The following is a 26,550-nucleotide window of genomic DNA, read 5'->3' on the forward strand; positions in this document are numbered from 1 at the left end:
AACTCTCCAGCAAATTAGGTTTGGCCGCACTTAGGTGAAGGGTGTCTGGATGAGGCCGCCAGCACCCTGTGCTGTCAACCACATAATTATATGCCGCTGCCTGTAGTTGCTAAATGTTCAATTACAAGTGTTTGCTTGTGATACGTCATTGGGCCACAATTACGATAATTATGTCCCTATGAGAAAGTCAACAAAAATGACCTCAGAGGGGAATATGTGAGGCAGAAATGAACTGGGAGGTTGGGGGTTAGTGGGACCAGTCCTGGGCGGCGGGGGTATTTCCATGTCAGTGACAGGGAAGCAAAGCAGAAATGATTGGCAAGTGTCCTGAAGTGTTTTTCAAATGTTAAAACAGAAAATTTTCTGGACATGTTTAGGAAAAACCTTTAACACTTTTTGGGAAAGTGTCTAGGTTCTAGGGGAGGAAGCTGATTCTTCAACCATTAGGTTCAGGTGACTGGCCATTGAACAACATAATGACCATCATTACACATTTGAAAATCTCAAGATGGGGCATAAAATACCAGTGTTAACAGTGGTTGGGCTGTGGTCAGTGGCTCAAAGAACTCACACTGTGGGGAGCATGCCGAGGACTGGGCAAGGGTACCCCCACAGGTGGGGGTGAGGGCAGTGCCCTTCCTAGTTTAACCAGGAGAAAGTCACACTGGGAAGACCCACCCCACCTCCAGCCCCCTCTATTCCTGAACACACCCCAGCTTCTCTTAACACCTGGGAAGACCCCAGCTCTATCTGGTAAGGGCCCTTTCAGTTTCTAATGGATCCTGCAGGGTCTCTTTGTTCCTGCACAGGCCCTAAGGGGGGGGGGGGCAGATGGTCTCCAGGCAGCCTCAGACAACCACGACCATTTCATCCTGCAGGTGGCTTTACAGGGCCAGGAGCGGGTCGGCAGCCCCCACCTTGTGGGAGCACAGGTGGCCCACAGCAGATGCAGAGAGGCCTCTCCAGGAGCTGAGTGACACTAGTGGAACCAGTTCTACTGCTGTTGCCACAACCCTGCAGTAGGCAGCTTGTCAAGTGGAGGGTAATCTGGAAATTCCTGCTTCAGGACCCTCCAGGAGTCCAGAGGAGACTGTGTCCCCAGAAGGGAGGGCCATGGCAGACTTATGGCTGAGAGCAGCAAGGCCAAGCCCTCTCCTAAGATCCTACTGAGTTCTGCCAAGAATACTGCCAGACAAACAGGTTACCTTAATAAGGTGGTTGGCAAATTCATTAGTCAACAGAGCCAAATATCAACAGTACAACGATTGAAATTTCTTTTGAGAGCCAATTTTTTTTTTTTTCTGAAGCTGGAAACGGGGAGAGACAGTCAGACAGACTCCCACATGCGCCCGACCGACCGGGATCCACCCGGCCCGCCCACCAGGGGCGATGCTCTGCCCACCAGGGGGCGATGCTCTGCCCCTCCGGGGCGTCGCTCTGCTGCGACCAGAGCCACTCTAGCGCCTGGGGCAGAGGCCAAGGAGCCATCCCCAGCGCCCGGGCCATCTTTGCTCCAATGGAGCCTTGAGAGAGCCAAATATTTTAAACTTACACTATATAGGTAGGTACATTCCTTATTGAGGTAGCGCCCGCACGTGGTATTTTGTGGAACAGCCACACTCAAGGGGCCAAAGAGCCACATGTGGCTCGTGAGCCGCAGTTTGCCGACCAGGGCTAGCTTTCTAGACTTAATTTTTGGGCTTACAGAAAGACTGAGCAGCATACAAGAGTTTCCTTATACCCTTCCTCTTCTCCTGCCCAGACTCTCCATACTAAGATCTTTATTATAGTCAGTGAGCAAATATTGATCCATTATTAACCAAAGGCTGTAGGTTCATTCTTGTGTGGTACGTTCCATGGGTTGTGACAAATGCTCGTGCTACAGCACCATTATGCTGTCCTAGCTTTAGGGACTTGGGCACAGATGGTTTGGTCACACAGTCCTGAGCCTCTGATGGGAACCAGTTCTGTGTCACCCCACAGTCCCCTTTGGTCCCTCAGTCTCTGGGTGTTTTTAAAAATTAAACTTATTGAGGTAACATTGGTTCATAACATTATATAGATTTCAGGTGTGCAACATCATAACTCAACATCTGTGTATTTACTGCATGCTCACCACCATCTAGTTTCCTCCTGTCACCATATTATTTTGACACTTCACCCAATTCACCCCCTTCCCCTCTGGTAACCACCATCCTGTTTGTTGTCTGTGTCTATGAGTATGTTTTATTAGTTTGTTACTTTTTTGTTTTATATTCCACATAAGAGTGCAGTCATAAGGTTTTTGCACTTTAGTTAGCATAATACCCCCAAGAGCTATCCAGGTTGCTGGAATCCTGAGCAGGTCACTTAGGCCAGTAGCACTCAGTCTCTGCATGTGTAACATGGAAGGGGGATTCCTAAAGCTGCCTCCACCCCTTTCTCTGTGTGAAGCCACAGGCCCTCAGAGCAGCCTGGCCTGGGGTGCTGCTTGTGAGGGAGATGGTGTGCAGGTCCAGAAGCACTGCTGTGCTAAGCTGACACTGTTTTGGGGCACAGAGGTAGCTGCAGGTCCCAGTCTCAGCCAGCAGACTCCTTTCCTCAGTGGCCTGGGTGGTGGTCTTACTGTGTCCCTTTTTTGAAGCACTTCTGCACTCTGGCACCTGCACTAATGGGAGCAGGGAGCCCACATCCCACATGGGTACAGCGAGGGGTACAGCGGACCCCTGAGCCCAGCCTCAAAACTGACCTTGGGTCTCAGGCAGACATCACTGTTTGTGATTGGGCAGTGTCATCTCAGGCTTTAGCTGGGTGGGCTGACCTGCTCAGTTCCAGGGCTGCTCCAAACCAATCCTTTACGTGTAACCACCTTTGAGGATGGCCCTTCCCCCTTGTTGTAGCTCTCCTGAGAGTGCTGTCTCCCTGTCCCAGCTGTTTGGGCCTGCAGACTCAAGTCTTTCCAGTCTGATCACTCCAACCCACTCAGACTTCAAACCCCTAACCACAGGACAAAGGTGAGCTTTGCAAATCATCAGGGACAGGAAGTCACCCCTGCCCTGCACCCCCCAGTGAAATTCCTCCTGAAATGTATCTTGACTGGAAAAGAAATGCTAAAACAAGGTCAGGTTTCTCCACCATTTGATGCTGCTGGAGGCTCTGGAGCCCAGATTAACACCAGAGAGGCTGAGGAAGCAGAAAAGCCTGTTTTTCAGAACACAGGGATGGTTGCCTGGAGGGCCAGGCTCCCTCCCTTTGCCTGGTAGACCCTCATTATCCTTCCAGAGGCCATGGAGGTCCACACCCAGGACAGCCCAGCTTCCTGGCATCAGCCTTCCTGTAAGCGCTGGGTTTGCTGTGTCCTGCTGTCTTTCCCTCTAGATGTCAGGCATATGGTGGCCCCAGTGACTGCCTGGGGAAGGAATCTGTTCTCATCATGCTGTACTTACCATGCTGGGTCCTTCTAGAACAGAGTTCTCAGTGGGAGACTTTGCACGGGGGTGGTGGGGAGATTTGACAATATCTGGAGACAGCCTTGCGTTTTTCCAAACCTGGGGTGGTGGTGCTGGGGACTGCTACTGACATTTACAGCAGAAAATTTCAACCCGTGTGCCATAAGAATTTATAAAACATGCAATACCTGACTAGTTAGTTAGAGACACTGACCTCTTCTCCCTTAGATTGGCAAATAAAAAAGTGACAGTAGCCAACACAATAGCCATCCAGTGTTAATGAATCAAAATTATACTTTTTTTTTTTTTTTTGGTCAGATCAGCAAAAAACGCATTTTTGGTTTGCTGCAGAATTTTATTAATTAGTTTATGTGTGCCATGAAAAAGGATGAAAATCGCTGATCTATCGTATAGGAGCCAAAACGCTGCAAAACCCTACAATGCACAGGAGCTACCCCCCCCCCCCCCCAAGAATCACGTGGGAGTTTTGTGAAGCAGGTACCTTACCAATGAGTGGAGACAGTGGTGGCCAGAGGACAGTGCACCTCTGTGACGCACAGGAGCTGTGGCCTCGGGGCCAGCAAACCCAGAGACTTTCTGTGGAGTGGGTGCTCCAGAGCCCACCGCATGCTCAGCAGGCATGCTCAACTCAGTAGTGGCATGCTACAGCCACCCTTCCCCATGGGCCCCAGAATGGGATGGAGTCTGAACCTCTACAAAGTACACTAAAGTAATGCGGAGGGTTCAGGTGCCAGGAACACCCCTGATAGGCACAGGCTGGTAGCTTTTATGCCACGACCAAGAGCCCCTACCATAGCCCAGCGGCCATTCTGGGCTCAGTATGCACGATAGGGTCGTGGCACCGCCAATGCGTGACCACCGCGGGCTAGGAGCTGGACGGCGGTCTGCACACACTTGGGGTCTCGGATTTCTACCCCGCCCCCGCTTCGCACAGTTCACCAACGCGCCGCCGCCCCGTCCTCTCGCTCGGAATGTTTTGCAGCTCGGGTTTTCTCTCTCGGACCCTTCTTCCATCCCGCGTGCCCCTGCTCTCTGTGGTGCCCCAAATGGTCCCACCAGGGTCTACAAGCCCCCGGCGCTGGATACCCCCGATGCGTATCCCATCCGCTTTCCGCCGCGCCCGTCCGAAGCGCACTGGGCCGGGCCCTGGACACCGAGCAACCAGCGGCTCGCGGGGCGGGGTTCCGGCGCTGGACCGCAGGCGGGGCGGAGCGGCCCGGCGGGCACCGCCCCCCAGCTAGCCAGACCGGGGCTGCTGACGCGCGGACTTCAGAGCTCCGGCGGCGGTGGCGGTTACAGTACTGCACGCTGCTCCAGAGATTCTGGCGGCTCCGGCGGCCGGGATGGGCGGGCGTCCGCGCCGGCTGCGCGGGGAGCGAGCGACGTGACCCGCCTGCACTCGAAGCCCGGCCGCGCCGGTCGAGGATCTGCTCTATGGGCGTCAACGCAGAGCCGGCGCCGAGCGGGAGCCAGAGCATGTGGGGCGCGGCGCGGGCGGCCGGGGAGCGCGCAGCGCGGCTGTGGCCACAGCCCCCCTTCCCGGGCCCTGGTTCTCCACCGCTGCCGCTGCTGCTGTTTGCCGTGCTGCTGGTAGTTTTGCTGGGCTGCGCGGGCGCGCAGTACTCAAGCGACCTGTGCAGCTGGAAAGGGAGGTGAGCCCGCGCGGCGCGACCCTGGCCCTGGGTCCATGCCCTTTCCCCATCTCCCCTCCTGCGGAGGCTCGGGGGTCCTCTTTCCAGGCCGAGCTCCGTCCCCACCGCCTCCGCCCCCGGTACTAGAACAAAAGAGCCCGTGGCGTCCCGGTTCCCCAGCTCGAAGGACGCCCGGGGAAGGCGCGTCTGCTGCCCTGCGGGTTCTTCCCAGCCAGGCAGCCCGCTCGCCTAGCACCCGGTCGCGCAGGTCCCCATTTGGGTCCCGAGGCCTTGACCGCAGACCCTGCGGGTGGGGATCGGTCCTCTGGACCTTTCCTGCCCCTGCCCAACGCGATAAGGTGCGTACCGCGGGCCCGGAGCATCTGGGCCTGAGCTCATGGAGAGCGGGAAGGGACGGCCGGGTCCGCGGGAGGAGGTGGCGGCTCGGGTGGACGCAGCGGGTCCCTGGCGCTGACGGCAGCGCTGACTACGTCTGTGCGGGCGGAGACCTGTGCGCTGGGCCTAGTGCGGACCTGTTCTAGCCCCCCGCCCTCGCCCGGTGAAGGTCAGGCCGCCCTTGGCAGGGCGCGCGCTGGGTTGGGCGACCCCCCCTTCACGCCCCTCCGCTGTGGCAGCCGAGGACTTTTAAAAAAACTGAAGTGTGACAGCAGAAAGGAGTGCAAGTCACAAGTGAGCGCGGGCGGGGTGCCTGAGGGCACAGTTATTCAGGATTAGAAACTACCGTCCTCAGGCGCTCTCGGCCGCGCTGGCAGCCCACGGTTGGTGAAACCCGCCCTGCGCCGCGGAAGTTGCCGATTCAAGAGTTTGCTCCGGAAAATGTGCGTCTCCTCTCAACACGCTGTCGGCTGGGCAGCCCTGGATTCGGGTGTCGGGGTGTCCGGGAGCAGGGTCCCCAGACAAGCCCTGGCCTTGTCTGTTGGGAAGACCTCGTTGCAGACAGCTTGTGGTGGGGGGCGGGAACGTCACACGATTATTTTGAGTGAAGATGGTTTTCCGAGAAGGTTGGAGCTGTGCGGGTGCGCTGGGCTCTGCGTCAGCAGGGTAGCCGCTGGTCACCCTGGAGCTTACAGACCGTTTCTCTGTGGACACTGGCAACTGCCCAGCTCCTTTCCCCCCTCTTCGCACCCCTTCTAGAGTGAAGGTCCTGGGCTCCGAGGTTCGGGTCCTGCACGCGCCCTCACAGCAGAGAAGGGTTGGAGGAGCTGGGCCTGAACCAGAGCGGAGGGGTAGGTCGGCGCTTTGGGGGAGGATTGGTCTGGAGAATGCTGGTGCCAGCACAGGACTGGCTGGGAGCCTCTGACTCTGACACCCTCTTCTGGGGCTGCCCTTTTTCCCGTGCTAGTAATTAAACCCCCTGCTTTGCAACCTCTGCTGAATGAATCAGTGCACCCCCAGACTGAGTCCTTGGAGTGTCCTGCTTCAGCAGGTCAAAAGCTGTAATGCAGTCCCATATGTGAGCCTGTGTTTTCAGAGGAGAATCTAACACCATTTCTAGGTTCTCAGAAGACTGTATGCCTGGAGGGGACTGAACCCAGGGGTGGCTGTGATTAAGAGCTGATCAAGAGCTAATCAGCTCCTGGACCCAGCAGGTGTTTGCAGTGGGAGGTGGAGTCCCTTCACCTTCCCATCCCTGTGCATCTTCCTATCTCTGTCAGCAGAAGCAGGGCACTTCCCTGCAGCCCTTTTCCCTCTATCATTGCTAATGTGGCCTGTTACTGACTTCTCCCAGTTCCTCCACTAAGCAGAGACCCCAAAGAGCCATTGGGAGGATCTGGAGAGGAGCTGGCTAGGCTGCATTCCTGAAGTATAACCCCCTGTAGAGCTGTGATTGCTAACCCTGGTGATCAATATGCTACTTGATGTGTAGCCTGGGTGTGCTGGTTTGCCTGCTGATTGTAGCCTTTATGACTTTTACAGGTGGTGCACCTGATAGGCAGGTGGATTCTGATCTCCTGACAAAGAGGGAGTTGCTCTTTATGACTCTGGCCACTCACAGTTGACAGGCTGAAATGTGTTTCTGGGTGTTTCCAAACAGCTAAGTAGGCGGTTTTGAAGTCCATTGTCCTTGTTCATGGGCAGGACATCGCACCATCTTTATTGGGCAGTGGTCATAAAGATGGACCACTGCTCAGGGCAGGGCACTGCAGGTACCTCACACCTGGGCTGTCTCTTCTGCTTTAGGCTTGTTCTGATGCTCCTCCTGACTTAAGTAAACAAGAGACTGTAATTTCCTTGTGGTGACTCAGGGTTTGAGCCAGGCTGTGGTGGTGAGTGCTGCCACCACACAGACTGACCCCCTTTGGAAAGTTGGAAAGTCCCGTGTCAACTTGGGACCTACTGTCTTTTCCATAAAAGTGGTCCACAGGTATGTCCATCTGGGCAATGACACTTGCCACCCTTTTTTTTAAAAAAAGAAAAATTCATTAGCTTACCATATTTCCCCATATATAAGATGCAACTTTTCCCGAAAAATTTGGGGTCTAAAAACTGGATGCATCTTATGTAGTGGTTGTGGTTTATACATGTTCTATCTTATATAGATGGAACTATGAAAAATGGCATAGATGGAACTGAGGATGAGGCAATATATGAAGACAGTGATTCATCATCAGACACAGATGAGGACAAGCTAATGGGTGGAAGTTTTGATAGTGATGAGGAGTTGTATGAATTTTATGATGAATAAAAGTTGAGTTCAATAACTTTATATCATACATTTTTTTTTCCAAATTTCCAGCCCCAAAATTATGGTACGTCTTTTACATGGGAGCGTCTTATACATGGGGAAATATGGTAGTTAAATGATCTAAGATCAAACTAGTCTTCTCATTCCCTAAGGTGGAACAGAACCAGTTTTCTCTGCATCCTGCAACTTCATCACATCAGAAAACCGTTGCTTTTATTAGTTTACTTTTTGGCCTGGTTATCATGTCACTTACATGTTATGTGAATATTGTAACATGCCACCATCAGTGACCAGACATGATGCATTTTTGCACCTCCAGCCATTTTGCACAAAGGTGAGTGATGTGGAACCAGACAGGCCAGGAATCCTCAACCTCTTTCAAAGGGCCAGCAGGTCCCAGGCTGAGAGACCAGTGGACTGAGTAGGTGTTTGTCCTTGTGGGGTCTTGTGTGCCACGTTGACTGACATTGGTGTAAACACTCTGCATTGAGTGCCTCTTGGATTCCTGGTGATCTTGATGCTTTAGGAAGCGGGACAGAGCCCTGCATGTCCAGCAGTAGGCACAGACCCCCTTCTGTGGACCAGTGAGGATGTTAATTAAAGGGTGAAATAATGGGGACCCTTATTTCTTGTATGTACCTTCATTTTGTTTCTAGTTCTCTTTTAGTTGAGTGACTTATGAATAACTAGAGCTAAGTGTACCACATAAAATGCACCACAGCAGCCTCCAGACTCAGATCCACTTCTCCCTGAGCAGCCAGCCCCACGAGGGTTTCCTCTGCTCCTGCCTGAGATGTAGGTAGAGGGTGGGCCTACCCATTTCCCCCTCCACTGTTCAGATTAAGGTGATTTATTGAGAGGTCCAAAACCTCTGGTGTGGGTTCATCACTCCCTTGACTCCCAGGGTCCTCCCTGCCCCACTGAGAGAGAAGTGAAGCCTTGGACAGAATGGTTTTTGTGGGAGAGAGAATTGAGGATTGGTGCCTGGGCATGGGGCAAGTGTCCAACTGCTCCTTGATGCTGAAGACTGGAAAGGAAGGCCACCATGAAAAAGTTTGTTTTGGCTGCATAAGAGCAGAGCTGATTATAACCATCTATGGCAACCACTCACCATCTAGTCTAATTTTTCACACAGCACTATAATTATGCCTATACCCACATATGTGTCAGATGAGCTTGTGTGTTTCACTTGACTATAATTTGTAAGTCTGTTCTGGATGTGCAACCCTGGTAAGCATCTGAGGCCAGTCTGGTTGCTCATGACCCAGGGCATGTGGGGTGGAGAGCTAGGTTAGGAGGGGTTCATCTCTTGACACCTCTGTCTGATGTGGTCTTCAGGATGACTGTGCAGTCCCAGCCTGCAGCTGGTTGTTGTATGAAAAGTGAGGTTTTTGGGGGACCTAGAGCATGAGTCACCAACAGTAAATGCAAATCATATGTTTTCTATTTTCTCCTCTGCAGAAAGGGTTTCTGGTGACACACCCAGGCCAGGGCTCTGAGAGTGGGTTTGTTTATTCCATGTAAAACTCCTAAGAATGTTGTTGAACCTGTCTGAGATCTGATCGGAACCAAATTTCATGTAATAAAACTCTTAGTTGAAGTCATTGATTGACTTCCAAGGCTGGTGGTTATGACATAACCTTTTGCGCAAGCTGACATTGACATTAAAATTTGGAATAGGGAAAGAAACTTGAACATTTTTGATGGTTTCAGTTTCTTGAAAACATAATGTAATGACTTTGCTCAAGACCTGGCTCACTGAAAGTGCAGCACATTTTATTTTTCCTATTTAGTGGTTATTAGGAATGAAATTTCCACTGAGAAGACGAGGTGTCTGCTAACATTTGGCTTCTCTGCACTTTCCCTCCTGTGTCTTGTCTCCTGGGGAAAACCTTTACCTTACTTTCATATCTTTGATGACATTTGAGTTTACGTAAAACAATATGATGATCAATGGAGGGTCTTCAGGTTTACAAATGAATGAAGAAGCAGTCAAATCATCACCATAAGGAAAATATAAACACTTATGCCCAACAGTGAGGCGTTAAAAGAAAACTCAGCTACAGCCTCCAGCTTCCAAATCGTTAACATTCCTCATTGGTTCATAGGATATATACTCTGCAAGTTACTTATGCATATGTGTCCCTGGTACCTCCTGTCATCCGAGCCTGTTCCTGTCATTCACACTCAGTGGGAACCACAATCATCTCCCAGCCCTCGCTTGGTCATCTGGAACTTTGGGTGGTGCCAAAGTCCTCCTGGTGTTTCCTTGATTGTATTTTGGAAGATCCATCCTTTCCTTAGTTCTCACCTCTACTGTACCCATCACCTCCCCAATGAGGGAAATCTGAGACTTGGATACCTGCTGCTGCAGCTTTGCAGGCCAGCAGACACTGAGCTTCCAGGTGTGGGGAGGGTCTGGGAGCCAAATGTGAGCTGAACTTATCAGAGCGCTGGCTGCCCCTTCCTGGGAGCAGCCAGTGCTGCAGGGCGGAGGTGGTGCTGGCCTGCACCCCCCCTCCATTAGTGAGTGGGGTCCTGGCTGACACTGTCTCCCCTCCACAGCGGACTGACACACGAGGCCCACAGGAAGGAGGTGGAGCAGGTGTACCTGCGCTGCTCCGCGGGCACTGTGGAGTGGATGTACCCGACTGGGGCTCTCAGTGTCAACCTGCGGCCCAACACCTTCTCGCCCTCCCAACACCTGACTCTGTGCATCAAGCCTCTCAGGGACTCCTCCGGGGCCAATATTTATTTGGAAAAAACTGGAGCACTGAAACTGCTGTTGCGGGATGGGGACTACGGGCCTGGCCAGGTGCGCTGCTTTGGTTTCGAGCAGGTTGGCCTGTTCGTGGAGGCGACGCCCCAGCAGGACATCAGCAGAAGGACTACGGGCTTCCATTATGAGCTGAGCAGCAGGCCCGCCGGGTCTGAACTGCAGGCTCTGTCGGGTGAGTGGTGCTCAGGGATGGAGGGTGGGGGGCTCCCTGGTTGCTCTGGCTGCTCCTGTTCTGCAGCCCTGGTCCTACTCATTCTCCAGACTTCTTTGATTTCCTCCCACCCTCCTCAGTGCAGTCTCTGTGAAAGCTCCTCAGGTATGTGCTTCAGACCTGGTGGGACTGTCCAGGTTGTGCCTATGGGTGGCTGAAGGGGACCATGGTGCCAGCAGACAGGCCCTCCTAGGGACACGGCGGTGTGGCATAGCGGGTGTTGGATGTAAGGTGTATTGTTAACGTCCTGGAAAGCTCTTGTTTGGACTTTACAAAACATTCATCCCCTAGAAGTGAATTTGTGGAGGGTAACAAGCATCCCTGAGAATGGCCATAAGTCCGACCCATAGCAGGTGCTCCCTCCCTGATGCGTTCATCCTCCACGGACTAGTTATGACTAATTTGAAGTGGGGGTTGTTACCATTCAATCTGTCCCAGCATTTCTTCTGACACATGAACTGGCTGAGTGTTTCTGGCACTGGCTGCAGCCCTGGGAATGACGAGTTTTAGGTGGGAACTAAGGCTGATCCACATCCCAGGTGCAAAGCCATAATGTCTTGAATCTGGGGCCGGTCCACGTTCTGGAGACATTTTGGGAGTGGTGTCAGTAAGTCCTCCTCTGGCATGGAGATTCCTCAGTGTGTCAGAAGAGGGACTGCAGTGGGCACCAGGCAGGGCAGCAGCTCTCCTGCTGCTGGGTCCTCCTGGGAAGGGAGGATACCCTGCTATGATAATCTGGGAGTGTGGGGGAGGGATCTGGAGGGGTCTGTGTGCAGCCGAGGCTGTGTTTGCACATATGAAGGTGGTGAGCTGGCTTTCGATTTCCATTCCTCCTTGGAGGAAAGCAGACAGCTTCTCAGGGCCTGGGGTGGAGGCAGAGTTGCCCTTGGCAGGTTTCGTGGGCAGAGGCTGAGGACGAGCCCGTGGCTCTAAGTGTTCACATAGGGCAGGTCTCACCCTTTCTGCTCTGAGCGAGCCCAGGGTCTCCCTAGGCCCAGCCCCGCTCTCGCACTTGAGCCAAGGCACTAGTGACAACAGTGTCTGAATGTGCAGGGCCACTGTGTGCGGTGGGCAACCTGGCCTCTAGTACACCATCTGTGTCATTTCTGAAGCTCATGGGGAGCGAGATGCTTTCTGGGGTTGGGCATAGGAGCGTGGGTTGTCCTAGGAGCAGCTACCTGAGGGCTGTTGTCCTGGTGGCCAGCTGGGATGATGATCAGGTGGGGTGCTGCGGCATTGCTGGGTGGGGGCCCTGCAGGGATACTGTTAACACTCCATAGTGATAGATGCCCCCAAAGGGGGGGGTAACATGGTCCCAAGTATTAGCGCAGGATACCCTGCACAGTAATGGCTTGGCTCGAAGTGTTTGCCAGGCCCAGTGGAAACACCTGGTTTGAGGATTGGGCCATCTCCAAGAATAGTGTAATTTCCTCATTTTAGATTTGGTTGGGGAAAACCAGACCTGCTAGAATTTGAATGCATAGTCTCCTCCTGAATGGGAATCCACATTTTATTGTACTGTGTTCTTGGCTGTGATCAATTTTCATTATTTTAAAGCTCTCTCAAACCAAACTGCTCTGTCACGGAGCTTCAGTGGGAACAAGTGGTGGAGAGCCTGACTGCCAAGGTGGGAATGGGGTCCTGAAAGCAGCTGTGAAGTCCAGGGCCCGAGTCAGACTTCCACTACCACAAGCCTTTGTCTTGATCACAGTGTGGATGTTGGTGGGAAAGTGTGGAGGGGACCCCAGCGTTGCTCTGGGGGCCCTAGAGGTAAAATCTAAATGGAAACAAAATCTGGAAAAATCCTGTCTCCAAATTTGACGTTTCTGACTGTGGTGGTAGCCTGCTGACTTGAACAGATGTTAGGAACTTGTTAACATTCCCTTTATTGACTAAATGGTGATTGGTCTTAAAGGTTTTTGGCTGCTGGTCACATATTCTCTGTTGGCTGGAGCCTTGTTCTGCCTTCATGCTGTGATTCCTGTGGGTGGGGGTTTAACTGCTGCCTCTTTTTGCACAGGCTGGCATTTCTGGTCACAACCTGGGATGACTCCAAGCCCAGGGTCAGTGCTCAGGTTGTCTTCTCCTTCTTGGGGACAGAGCTTGTGTCCCCCAGGGCCCTGGTTCATGTTTCCAGGCCAGGACAGTGAGTGAGCTTGGGGGAGGCCTGTGGGGTTGGTGACTGAGGTGCCCTGGGTTCCTGTGGGGTTCCAGGGAGGAGGGCCCAAGTGACAGGTGGGTGATGCAGTCACACCACCTGTGCTTGCTGCCCCTGCACCTCCCACACTGGCCGAGGAGCTGAGGCTGGACATCGAACTGGCTGGCTTTCTGTTAAGGGAAGTGTTGGGCCTCCCTTGTCACCAGACATCAGCCCATCTGACCTTGGGCTGTCAGCTTAAATCTAGCTGCATCCCACAGATTGGGGAGGGGCAAACATCTATCTACCCATTGGCCAGGATCTGGGACAGGGACCCAGAGGCACAAAGGGCTTGGAGAGCTAGGACCAGAAAGGGCCCACCACCTCCCCATCCTGAGGGTGATGAGGGACAGTGGGATCTGGGAAGGTCAGTGCATCCCGCCTCCTGGGGAGTTTGCCTTTCATCAGGGTGTGGGCCCCTAAGCTTTTAATGCCAGAGAAATGGGTGCAAAATGTGGAATGTTGGCGCTAGCCATCATGGCTGTGATGTCCCTGGGCCAGGCTGGCTCTCAGAAGACAGAGTAGTTCTGGCTCTCTCTTGTTCGGGCCCTGGCTGCCACTGCCAGAGGCCTCAGTAAGCTGGAGCCCACTGTTGTGACTTGGAGGTGCGCACCCATCTTTGCCCCACTGGCGACTCACAAGTGCTCATTTGTTCTGACTTGAGAGAAAGAGGCTCCCTGGCTGGAGTCCTGGTAGGAGGTGAGTGGGAGCTGCACAAGCGTGTTGGCCTCATGTCCACTTGGGTTGCGTAATCAGCTGCCTTGATAAACTGAGATGCACAATAGTCAAGAATGGAGAGGCTGCAGCTCCTTGATAGGCACAGACTGCAGGGCAGGCGGGTGGTGGAGGTGACCCCTGCTCACAGAGGCTGGGATTTGGCTGCCACACAGCAAAAAGGGCAGGACCTACTCCCTACGTCCTCCTGTCTCCTCTGTGGGTCTCACCAGGGCACGTAAATAGCATGCTGCTCCTCCATGGCACTGAGACGAAATCTGGCAGGACATGGAAGGGGTGAGCAGCCAAATGCATTTCGGTAATGGGAGAAGCTCCAGGCCACACCTGGCACAAGTGCTGGGGTCCCATGGTGGAGCTTGGCCTGGCTTTTGGGAGCTGTCCTCCCCGGGGTCCCAGCACACTCAGGGAAACGAGTATCACCAGGTCCCCCATCACCCAGTGGGCTGGTGGACATTTGGGGGTTGCTCTGTCTGGGCCTGGGGTGCAGAGACGGACTCTGCGTCCTCATTTTGCTTGGGGCAGCTCAGTTGGGTTCGGTTCCAGTTTGTTCTTTTAGTACTTGGGGGCCAAGTAGCAGGGACTCACCGGCTTGGGCACATCCACACTGTGGGCTCCATGCAGTGCTCACCTATAGCACACCCCTGTGAGCAGGCAAGGGGAGAAGATAGCCAAAGTTTAGATTCATGGCTGAAGGTGGAGGGGGCACCCAGAAGGACATGGTCCTTGTGCTGGCTACAAACACACAGAAATCACTCCCATCACAGGCTTGAGGGGCACCTGAGGTGGTAGGCAGTCTCTATCCCACATGTCTGATGGCCTTCGTCGCCCATCCCCTTTAATAAATTCATTCCGCTTAATGAGGTGAGGGCAAATGATCCCCAGGGTGGGCCCTGTGGGTGCAGAGCTCCTCACTGAGGGGCCTTGATGGCCATGTGGTGTGAGCAGCAAGTCAGAAGCAGTGAAATGAAACCTCATTCTTTCTTGGAAACAAAAAAAGTGAGAACTTTATTTTTTTTTACAGGGATCATTTGCAGCGGCTTCTCTGGCCTCTGTAATTATAGTATAATTATTTTTTTGCCTTACCCATTTTGGGTGTGGCCTTCCTGGTGAGAAAGAGGTTGAGAGGGCAGCAGGACAGGAGGAGAAGCTGGTGACCAGCGGGACAGGTCCAGGCAGGGTCATCTGCAGCCTGGAGTCTGCGTGAGTGCGGAGGTGGTTGTGGTCATTGGAAGCAGCTCCAGAGCCTTCACTGGTGGCTCCAGCTAGGTCTCAGCTAACACTGGCCACATTCCAGCCATGCTCACAACATTCTGGTTTCTTCCTTCTCTTCACTCCGTGTTAAAACTCTGCATCTACTACCAGTTACCTGCTAACCTGGTGGGTGTCCTCACACATGGCTTTCTCTTCAGAAATGGTTGTCCCTATGTGGGCAGTTGGGATCAGATCTGTCTGACCATCTACAAAGCACTTGGGTGCCGAGGTTCTGTTCTCCCACCTGCCTGTACCTGCCGACCTCACCTGGGTCCCCATGTGGCCCCTGGCCCTTCTCCCTCCATGTTCTTTTCTTCTTCATTCAGTTCATTTAATGCACATTCCAGAGGAATCTTCCTGGGACATCCACACCCCAGCCCTCCCCTTTCCACAAGACATGGGTCAGAATTCTAACCAGCAGGTTGGCCGCTCCTCCCGTCTCTCTGTAAGAAAACGAGATTGGATACGTCTGAATCCGGCGCATTCCATATCCTTTATAAACCCAACTCCAATTAATAATTGTTTCCAGATTGCTTCTCTTGGTGTCCACAGACTAAATTTTCCACAAAGGCGACCTACGCTTTGTAAAGCTCAGAAGTATAGAGCGGAGTCTCCAGGGTGGCGCTTTATTAGCTCAGCTGTCGATGGTATCAGCTCATTGAAGCTTCTGTTAGGAGGGTCTGCAGGCTGCTGACTGCCTTCCCCCAGGGCTACCCAGGTCCCCATCAGAGGTGGATTTAATGGCAGGCACACCAGACGCGTGCCCTGGGACCTGACTTCCGAGAGCCCCGCAAAACCCCAACTTTACACTTTTCTCTAATGACACATGTCTGGTTTAATAGGTGCAATTTTAACATTAATAGTGCATAATATTTTTTATTTATTTAAAAAATATGGTTAACATGTATTTTTATTTTTCCTGTCTTTTTTTAAGGGGCCCAATATTTTCTTCTGCGCCTGGGGCCTCAACTGACCTTAATCCACCTCCTGTCCCTATCCCTTCTGCAGTGGGGCTAGGAGTGGGCCAGGGTGGATGCCTATGACAGCTGGTGTCTACCTCTGTTCTCAGCCATCAGCTGAGGTCCCAGGATCCATGACCCTTGGAGAGGACATGGCCCTAGGCTGGGTCACACACCCCTAAGCTTGGGGTCTGATTTCAGTGTGTGCCTGGGCCTGTTAGCCCCTGACTGCTTACTGCCTTTGGAGGTGCCCTGTCCTATCTCAGCTGGCTTGGAACTGGAGACATGCTTCTGGAGAGATTGTGCAGACCCTCTCTCACCCCGCCCACCTGTACTCGGTGCACTGCATACCTGGCCCTGAGGGAAGCCTGAAGGTGGGCTGTGGTCATCATGCGCTTGGCTCACTGACCTGCCTTCTTGAGGGGACAGCTGCCATGGCCACCCTGGCCGTGGGCATAGAGACTCCTGGCTGGGCCCTCTGATCCTATGGGCACTGGGTGTGCTGGCCAGGACACGCAGTCGCCTCTGCTCTGCGTTGCATGCTCAGAGGCCAGAATAAATCAGTGGAACATGAGCCCCTCGGATGCCGGCAGTGCCGTGCTCCCCTTTGTCCTCATTTCTGCTGTCCACAGCCGAGCCCCAGTGGGTGAGAAGGATGGCAGACTCCCAGTTGGCTATCCTCTTTTTTAAAGAGAGGCCTTGAGACTAGATAGGGCTCCACCTGTGTAAACGGAGGCCACAGGTGGGCAGAGGACTTGGGACTTGGAGCTGGGTAAGACAGTGCCTGCTCTGTAGATGGGATGGACTGGGCTTCCAATGGGCCCAACAGGCTGTCTTGTTCTGCAGCTGCTGCTTCTCCTGATAGTTTAATAGGAGCCCAAGTGGTGAGTGGGCCAGTGAGTCAGGTCTCACTGAGCTGGACTGGGGTGCCATATCCACCCTGTCTAGGGGCAGGATGAAGACACCAGTGCTCCAGTTACTCACGTCCACCTCCAGGCATCACCGCAGAGACCCTGTGTGCTGGGCCGCATGGTCCACACACACTGCAGATCCTGGAGGCCTATCTGTGTTGCTACTTGTTTGTGCTTGGCAGCCCCCTGCCAGGCCCACAAGTCACTGCTGCTCCTGTAGGGGTCTGGCAGCCTTTGGGCAGGTGACTGCTCAGCTCAGTTCAGGGGCTTTGGGAGAAGCTAGCCAGGCATATGGACAGGATGAGCTTCATCCAGGACGAGCTTCATCCAGGACATGTGAATGCCAAGGCCAGGGACGTTCCAGGGCCTTTAGAACATGAAAGGGTCAAGGGGAGCCTTGTCCCTGTAAAATTTCATATGTAAAGTTTCTATGGAGTTAGGAGAACTTTCGACAAAACTTAGAAACTTGAAATAGGTGAGGGAGAGGCCTTGAAATGTGCAATATAAGAGTCACATAATACATTGTATTTTCCCAAATTCACTGCCTAGTAAAGGAATGGATGGTTCATGGGGGAATTGCCAGAACCCCAGGTTTCTGCTCCCCCCTTTTTTGGGCCCTTGTGCCCACCTGCACAGGAGGGAGAAGGGCTAAGGGAGCAGGGCTTTTTGTGAGTCTAGCCTGGCAGGAGAAAGTCAGCCCCACCCAGGTTAAGGGGTCTCAGAGGGGATTCTATAACTGGGATTGCTCTGAAAGGCATTTGGATGTGTTTTAGAGGCAGTTACCTGGTCCCAAGGACAGGTGGAGTCTGGGGCAGGGGCTTAGGAGGGACTCAGGGCCACAGCAGGTGAATGCACCCCTTGTTAGTCACCGATGCTTTCAGAGTTGTGGCCTTGTGGGTCCTTCTAGGCAAAGCCTTGACCCCCTGTGGAATCGAGGTGGCAGGTGGGACCCAAGGAAGCAGGCAGTTTGTGAATGGGCAACCCTGACATATTGGGGTATGGATGTGGAGATGGAGTGACGATGGCTCTGGTCTGGGCTGGGCTGGTATAAGGGATGGGGCTTCACTCAGCTCGGGCTGGTTTACGTTGGTGATGGGCAAGGAAGAGCAATTTCACATGAGTCCAGTAGCTGCTCACGGGGCACAGCTGCACTGATGAGCTAGGGGACACAGGCCCGTTCTGTACTGTGCAGTGGCCTGGGGACCCCTGCAGTTAGCTCCCATCCCACACACCGAGGTCATGTTGTCTCACTAGTGCTGGTTCGCAGAGGTTCAGGGCAGACACCTGCTGCTAGAAGTCAGAGTACCTACAGGGTGTTGTTCAATGTGAAGGTGCCCACACCGTGGGGCAAGTCTGTGTCTGTGCACATCACGGCCCTGCCTGACGCTGCCCCTCCCTGTTCTATCCTGCAGCCCCATGCCGCCCCTGCAGTGACACAGAGGTGCTCTTGGCAGTCTGCACCAGCGACTTTGGTGAGTGCCACATTGACCCGGAGAACCTTATGGTGCTGGCACTGACCCCTGCGGCGAGGAGGCTCTGAAGACACTGGGCTTGGTGCCCCTCTCCAGTGGTCATAGGGCTGCATCAGCACGACTCCAGTTCCAGACAAGGGACCTGAGCTCACAGCAGGGAGAGAGCTGGGAATTCCTGTCCAGGGTGGGAATTGCTATGGAAGGTGATCTCTGAGCATTATCCCACTTTGCATATGAGGTCATGGCTCTGGAAGCCTCATCCTCTGCAGAGTCCCCCATAGGTGCCACAGTGGGAGTTCTGGATCCTAGAGCGCCCCTGGCTGAGGTCAGGCTTGAGCAAAGGATGGCAGCTGTCACAACTGGATGCCCTGAGCTCTGAGGGCAGTTGTGTGGAAGTGCATGCTTCTCTCTGGGCCCATGAGGGTGGACCCTGTTTAAGCACCTCTGCTCTGCCCTGTCTTTCTTATCACCTTCCTCCCCTGAGCTGCACCAGGTCTCTGATCTTGATACAGATCTTGTATATTAACTGTGGTTACTTTTCTTGCCCTAACTTGAAAAGCTGATGCACAAAATGGTTTATTTCTTCTCTGTTCGCCACTTGTGTGGCTGACCCTTCACAAAGCCCGAGAGTAGCAGGACTCTCCCCCTCCCTCACATCCTAGGCAGCCTCTTGCACATGAATTGTACTTTTTTTTTTAATTGTACTTTTTAATGAGAATTTATGGAATGCAGAGATCAGGGTTAGCTCCCTTTCCAACCCCTGTTCACTGCCAGCGGACACGTGTGGTTTGTTCAGTGGGCATTCCTGCTGACCTTGCTGATCTGTCTCCTTCCCTCTACAGTGGTCCGAGGTGCCATTCAGGATGTTACCCACGAACCCAAGCGGCAAGAGTCAGTCATACACCTGCATGTGAGCTGGATCTACCGGCAGAAGAGCAGGGTCTTCTGGCCAGCTCCTGAGGGTGGCTGGTGGGGGCGCATCACCACCCTGCTAGAGTGTGGTGTGAGGCCTGGGCGCGGTGAGTTCCTCTTCACCGGACACATGCACTTTGGGGAGGCCCGGCTTGGCTGCGCCCCGCGCCTTGAGGACTTCCAGAGGATGTACAGGGACGCTGAGGAGAGGGGGCTGAACCCATGCGAGATGGACATAGAGTGACCATGGGGTGACCAAATCAGATTGGACATGCAGTGTTCACACAGTCTGGTGCAAGAGGTCCCAGTGGAGAAGTTCCCAATCTGATTGATTGGCATTGCTGTAAAATGCAAACTAAGTTATTATATTTTTTTAAAAAAAGAAATGTCCTTAGGAAGCAAGCTCCCATGCTTTTCTGTGCCATTTCATGCTGTTTTTTGAAAACACTAGAAGTCGTTGCATTTGGCTGGTGTTTGGGTGTGACACTGGTCATTACCCACAGTAAACCCCCAACACCAAGCTTTGTGCAAAGCTTGGGTACCATTCGAAGTTGTTTCTCGTGATGGAGATTTATGGAGCCAAATACCTGCTTTTTTGTTTTGTTTTGCTGTTCGCTTTTTAAAGGATGTGCTTTGCCCACACTGCTTGTTTGGGGCTGGAGGCCGCCTCCTTCCAGGGAGTAGAGAGCAGCACCTGATGGGATGATAAGGTGTCTGTGCCCTGCGGTGTGCGCCCTGCTGGTCTGGGCACCACGGGGCCTCTCCTGGGGTGCAGGTTGCCCATAGCCCTGGAATCAGGGCTTCAAACAGGCCCTCTAAGTGCCCTGTTGCCCCTACACTCTAGGAGACCCTCTGGCCTTAGCCAGATGCCCCTTCCTCCTTCCTTTTAACCTAGATCCTGCCATTTGATCTCAATTTCCCCCAAAGGCCTGAGCCCACAACAAGTCTCTGGATGCTCAGGGTCTGGTCAGCACTGGGATCAGTGACCTCATATCCTACAACCCTGGGGTCTTCAACAAGCCGTTCTCTGATACCACGGAGGCCCGCCCTCCCTCCTTCCTTCTAGAGGCTCTAGCGGAGGAGTCTACCTGTCTCTTCCAGCTCCTAATGACAGCCAGCAACCCTTGGTGTTCCTTGGGCTGTGGACACATCTTTCCAAACTTGCCTCCATTGTCATAGGTCCTTTTCTCCTCTGTGTCCTATGTCCAAATTTTCTTCCTCTTAGAAGGACAGCAGTCATTGGCTAAGGGTCTACCCCAGTGACCTCAACTTGGTTACATCTGCTAAACTCCATTTCCAGATAAATTCATATTCAGTTTCTGGATAGACATGAAATTTGAGGGACACTGTTAGCCCCAGTCCAGGGTGACTGAGGTGTCAATAATCAGACCTAAGCCTGCACCCTTAGCTATGATTCAGGTGATTTCTCAGCAGCTGCTGAGACCGAAGGACAACCTGGGAGAGGCCACAATGGTCGCTGAGCATTATGTCAGCTTCACGGAAGACGCAGGCATACCAAGTGGCCACAGGCCAGTGTTGGGTGCCAGCTCTGGTGTGCTGGCTCAGATGTGAGCCAACACAGTTGTGCATTGGCTCACATGTGTCCTTACAGGTGTGCCCTGGTCAGGTGTGAACCACACAGGTGTGCCCTGGCTTGGGTGTGTGCTGGCACAGGTCTGTGAGCTCCTGTGGGTCATAACAAGAAGCAAGTGCTTGGCACCTGTATCACAAGAAGCAGGGCGATGACATGAAGCAACTGGTAGGTGATAGGAACCTGTCCTTCTGTGGCTAGTAACTGATGGGTCATGCTGGGAGGAGTGTGACAGCAGCAGGCAGCAGGTGTGCCTGGCCTGGCCTGCTCCTGGGCCGTGTCCTGAGGTGTTCTGCGCTGGCTCTACCCCACTGACTCTTTTTTTTTAAATTTAATTAATTGTGTTTACGTAGATTCTAGGTCACCCTGAATGCATCCCCCCTCCCCCCTATTCCCCTCAACATCTCTCTTGCCCCCCTCCCTACAGCGCCCTCCCCACTTCCTTTCAGGTTTATACCATCCTATCATCCCCTTCCCCCCACTGACTCTTGACACCAGAGGCCTGCAGGGCAGCAGAAGCTGCAGAACTAGGATGTTGGGTTTTGATTTCAGGCTGGTGTTCCACCTGACATGAGTGCAGGGACCACTGGGATCTGCCCAGGAGAAACTGGGGTGACTAATGTCAAGGGGACAGCAGCATTCACTCCATGGGAAACAGTCTGCAGGGAGACAGCTGAGGAAGTGTCTGCCTTTTCCTGGGCTAGGGGGAGGGTAGGACTTAGCACTGAGGTCCAGCCCTGCAGGTGGATGCTGGCACACAGGAGTATTGTTTCCCATGGCCTGTGAGCTTAGTACCTAGCACAACACCACCACCACCACCCTGAATCCGTGTGGCCCGAGGCTGCTCAGTTTGGGGCAGGGCTGGCAGGGTCCCTATTTCTGAGGAAACATAGAGCTCTTACCCTTATGCCCATGTTCTCCTGATGCCCAGAGCCTCATGTGGGCATCTGAGACCACTGCACACCCTAGCCCTCCCATGACCATCCTTGAGGAAGCCCAAATGCTATGGAGCCCTCAAGGACCTGGGTCTCCAGGCGGTCCTTCTGCTGGCCAATGGCTCTGCTTTGCAGGCTTGTTTCTGGCCAGCTCAGTCACTGTTCAGAATGGACCCTTCTGTGGCTCTGTCCAGAGGTTGAAGGGGATGTGTGTAGGAGCCCCCAAATCCTGGCCAGTGTGGTCCCGATCCCACCTTCTCCTGCCCAGCTACACCCCCATGGTCCTATCCCTCCCCCCACCTCCTTGTGTCCCTCCTGCTGTGAGCAACAAGCCCAGCCCTCTCCAGCAGGGCAGTTTCCCTGCTTCTTCATTGCTAGACTTGTGGGGAGTGAGACCTCACTGATCTCATCTCTGTGTGTTTGCCCAGCTCACTGCTGGTCCCACACATGGCATGGGGTGGGGCAAGGCCCAGTACAATCCCTGACACCCCTCCATCTGGTAAGTTCTAAGGGATGTCCTTATTCTCCTGGCCTCATTGGCACTGGAGACCCTGTTCCTAACATGCTGGTGGGAAGAGCCTCAGTTTGAGCCTGTCTAATGACATAAAAATTAGGGAAAACACACTTTATTCTTGCAGGAATCAAAGGAGGACAAAAACGCCCAGACAACTTGATGAAGGAAGTAGGATTTATTTAGCCAGCAGAGCAGCGTGACCCCAAAAGAGGGAACCAAACGTGTGCTCCTTGTAGTTAGATTTCTTACATCTTATAGACCTTTACAGAATACAGATTTTCATGCAATAGGCTCATGGAACCTTTGTCTAGAGGTATACATCATTCTCATGACTTCAGGATGGGAGGGTGAGTTCAGGTGGGTTCAGAGGATAAGTGTTGGAAATTTTTAATTAAGGTAGGTAAACATTGTTTCGTAAAAGCTTTTGAGAAAAGAAAAGGGGAAAGGGTTTTCCGATAAGTTCTGTCTTCTTTGCTCTGTGCAGCAAGTGGCCCCAGCCATCCTTTCAGAGAACTACAGGAAGCAGTTAATCTGTAACTGGCTGACTCAGTTGCCCCTGCAGGCTCCTTTCTCTTGCATTCTTCTTGTTTCTTCCTTCTTCATTATGAGCCTGTGACACCCATGGGCAGCCCCCTCCTGTTTAATGACTGCTCTCCTGAGCTGGGAGGAGTGCAGCCTGGGTGCTCTCTCTTATTTTCCACTCTCTGCTCCCCCTGTGGAAATGTGGGGAGGGGCCTTGGCTTTCTCTTGCTGGTCTGGGTGCCCCAAGAGCTCAGGCCCCTGCACCATGATGCTCAGGGGCAACCACCTCTCCTCCCAACCCCCTCACCCTGGCCTGACCACCTGAGGGGTCAGGCTCACCCTGTGGCCTCTAGCTGGGGGCATCTCCTCATCCATGGGCCTTGTTTCTGGCATAGCATCGTGGTTCCTGCCTGGAGGAGCTGGGGTGGAACAGACCACAGTTGTGGGGTACACATGCTCAGATTGGGTCTGGCTGGGGCCTGTGCCCAGATGAACACATGTCTAATGGGACCCAGAGGAACCTCAAGACTGTGTGGGTATCCCTGTACTGGTCTCTGGTAGCGAGGTGGTCCCTAGGAGAGGTCTCCCATCAGGCCCAGGCCAGGCCCACCCCCCAATGGGCACCCTTTCAGCTGGGAGCCCTACTTATTTGCTGGGGAAAAGTGGGGCCTTGAGTCAGACTCTCATGGGATCATCCTCCAGCCCCAGCCCTGGACTCTTGGGGAGCTGGGCCCCGTGAGCATGTGAACCCACAGGTATGAATCACCCCGGTGGAGGTGGGCCCGGGTGGAGAGTGTGGTTGGGTGGAAGGTGTGATCTGAGCCTTGAGGACGAGCTCAGGACTGGTTTCTGGGAGGAGCAGACATGCCTTCCAGGCCTGAGGGGAGGCATGGAGGGCCAGGGAAACGTGCAGAATCAGCCTGGCTCTCTCTGGCTGCTCCTATCAGCACTGAGACAATTGCCAGGCCCATGGCCGAGGTACTGAGGGACAGGCTCTCCTGTTGATAACCTGCATTTCTGTGATTCTTGCTCAGTGGGTTATGTTTCCATATATGTGGTCCGTATCTGTCATCTGATACCATCCTGTGTCCACCATGAATGACACAATGGCCCCAGAGATGTCTTTGTCCTGACCCGGGAATCTGTGACATCACCTCACATGGCAGAGGGAAATGAAAGTTGCTAATCGATGGGGAGATTTTTCTGAATCATCTGGTGGCCTAATGTCATCACAGGGGTCCTTAGAAATAAAAGCAGGAGGCAGGACAGGGAGAACCAGAGAGGGGCAGCTGAGAAGGACTTGGACTGAGGCTACTTGCTGTGCTGGTAGAGGGAGGGGTCCTGAGCCAAGGGTCCTGGCCTCCAGGAGCTGAAAAGACAGGAAGCAGTTTCTCTAGGAGCCTCCAGAGGGAAGGGCCCTGGAGCACCTTGGTTTCAGGCCAGTGTGACTGTCAGACTTCAGACCTGGAGAGCCTCATACAACCAACTGCTGTTTCAGCCACAGTGAGTCTGTGGGAAATAACACACCATTTACCTACTTACCTGGTGTCGAGGGGTTCAGCAGGGTCCTTGGGAGGCACTGGGTGCTGGTGAATTCCCCTAAGGTAGGTAAAATGCTGTTATATGTATATGTGCATTTTTAGAAAGAGGCTCATAACTTTTATCAGAATCTTACAGGAACATGACTCCATTTATATAGGTGGGGACTACAGGGCGAGTGTGGCTTTTCTCATCGATTTATAAGGAATTGAGCTCTCTCCTCACCTACCTCTGTGTCTCTCCCTACCTGCCTCTGTCCCTCCCTCTGTCTCTTTCTGTGTCCCTCTTTGTGTTCCCCGCCCCCACCATACATTTCCCTCTTTTCTGTGCTGACCGAAGTTATATTGTAACCTGCTGCCTTTGAGCTCACTGCAGCCACCTCCTTCCAGGTGTGGTTTTTGGAACTGCTGGGTGAGACACCGCCCACACCTGGGCTTACCTGTCCTGACTCAACATCAGGTGGGAGGGAACTCCTCTGGCATTCACCCGTCTAGTAAATGCCCACCCACATCAGCGACCCCCTCACTAGACCCAACTGTGGGTCCCTCTCTGCCCTGTGCCCTGGACCTTTTTCCTCGTGGGCAGCCCCTCATGGGTCCTGCATGTGGTAAAGCACTCCTTAGTCTTCTCCGTCAGTCTCTCTTGTTCCCAAGACTCCTTTTAAGTCTGTGGCCCCATTACCCCAGCACCACTTCTTTTATGGATATCAAGGTCTTATCTGTCACCTGGAGGTGTCCCAGCCTTGTGTTTTGGCCACACCCAGCCTGCTGGAGACTCCACTCATCTGCACACTTGATACAGACATGGCAGGAGAGGGTGGGGGCAGGGACCTGACCAGCCTGGACTCACTGAGGGTCCCACTCACAAAGGATAGTTTTTGCTGTGATCTCAGCCAGCTTTGCCCCTGGGGTGGCCCCACATTGAGATGGAGCTCAGCCTGGGACTTTCCCCACCAAACAAAGCATTTTCTCACCCTCCCAAGAGACCCATCAACATGCTCCATATGCTGCTGAGACTTTTCCAAAACCAAGGCCCTCCTAGGAGGCCCTCAGCCCTTCGTTCCCTGCTCCCATTAGAAGAAGGAAATGATTCCCTGCACTGAGACTAGCCCACCATCTGCTGTGCTCACCCAGGAGGGGTGAAGCTCTCTCTGCAGCCTGGCCCCATGGCCCTCAGCACTTCTGAGGGCAGACCCCCGATTGGGACCACCACCCACCTGAGCAGGCAGCACCTTCATAGATTAAGAGCAGTGTGTGGAGATGGGACGTCCTGGAGAGAGTGGCGCCTACAGTGTCACCTGAGTCCCTAATTTTCGTGTCCTTCTGTCTCAGCCCCTCAGGGAGTGAAGCTTATTCTGCTTATGTGGCCTTTTCCAGAACTGGCTCCCTTGCATCCCAGGGTCTGGTGGCCTGGTGGCCATGGGTCATGGTGTAGATCTCCCTGCTGGGTCAGGGGATGTTGGTGCTTATGAATGAGCTCAATGCTTTGATGCCATGCTCATGGCCCATTGGCAGATTTTCATTCCAGAACAGGTCAGTGCTGGAGTAATTTTATATCAGATTACTATGGGGTCAGTGTGCAAGACCAGTGGCCTGCAGTCTCCTTTTCAGAAAGGAGGTCAGGGGTCATTGACCTGGGCTAAAGTTTGCTACAAAGCCAGGCTTCGAGATGCTCAGCCTTCTGGTTGTCAGTAAGTGAGCAACTTTCTTTTCTTTTTTAAAAGTTTTTATTTTTTAATTTTAGAGAGAGAGGAAGAAGGAGAGAGAGACAGGAACATCAATCCGTTTCTGTATGTGTCTTGACTGGGGATTGAACTGATAACCTCGGTGCTTCAGAACAATTGTCTAACCAACTGACCTATTTGGCCAGGGTAATAATTGAGCAACTTTCTAATATTTTATTTTTATTTATTTATTTAGATTTTATTTATTGATTTTTAGAGAGAGGGAGAGAGAGAAAGGGGGGGTAGAAGCAGGAAGCATCAACTCATAGTAGTTACTTCCTGTATATGCTTTGATTGGGCAAACACCAGGGTTTCAAATTGGTGACCTCAGTGTTCCAGGTTGACATTTTATCCACTGTACCACCACAAGTCAGGCTGAGCAACTTTCTAACTGTCACAAGGGGTGGCTCTCCTCATGCTGTGAAGAAGGGCATTTATCTTCAAGTACGCTGGGAAGTGTTGGCTGTGATGATGGTCAGAGGACATATACAGCTAGTGTGGTCAGTGCCCAA

The 26,550-nt window shown here is 53.1% G+C and overlaps 1 protein-coding gene across 5 annotated transcripts in view; it reads left to right on the plus strand.

Moving 5' to 3' along the window:
• The first annotated feature begins 4,703 nt into the window (after positions 1-4,703).
• METRNL (meteorin like, glial cell differentiation regulator) overlaps positions 4,704-26,550 on the plus strand; it is a 43,493-nt gene continuing 21,646 nt past the window's right edge. For 3 of the 5 annotated variants that reach the window (XR_010751115.1, XM_066381661.1, XM_066381664.1), the window contains exons 1-4: positions 4,704-5,101; positions 10,353-10,738; positions 18,243-18,302; positions 19,145-19,321. Coding sequence is in view for 4 of the 5 variants with exons in the window: in XM_066381661.1 (XP_066237758.1) it covers positions 4,884-5,101; positions 10,353-10,738; positions 18,243-18,302; positions 19,145-19,321 (841 nt within the window). In the remaining variant the exon portion in view is untranslated. Of the gene's footprint in view, positions 5,102-10,352; positions 10,739-18,242; positions 18,303-19,144; positions 19,799-26,058; positions 26,284-26,550 lie in introns of those variants that run through there. The other 2 variants (XM_066381663.1, XM_066381662.1) reach the window with 2 other exon arrangements.

Source organism: Saccopteryx leptura, chromosome 4 (genome assembly GCF_036850995.1).
Source record: "Saccopteryx leptura isolate mSacLep1 chromosome 4, mSacLep1_pri_phased_curated, whole genome shotgun sequence".
NCBI lineage: Eukaryota > Metazoa > Chordata > Mammalia > Chiroptera > Emballonuridae > Saccopteryx > Saccopteryx leptura.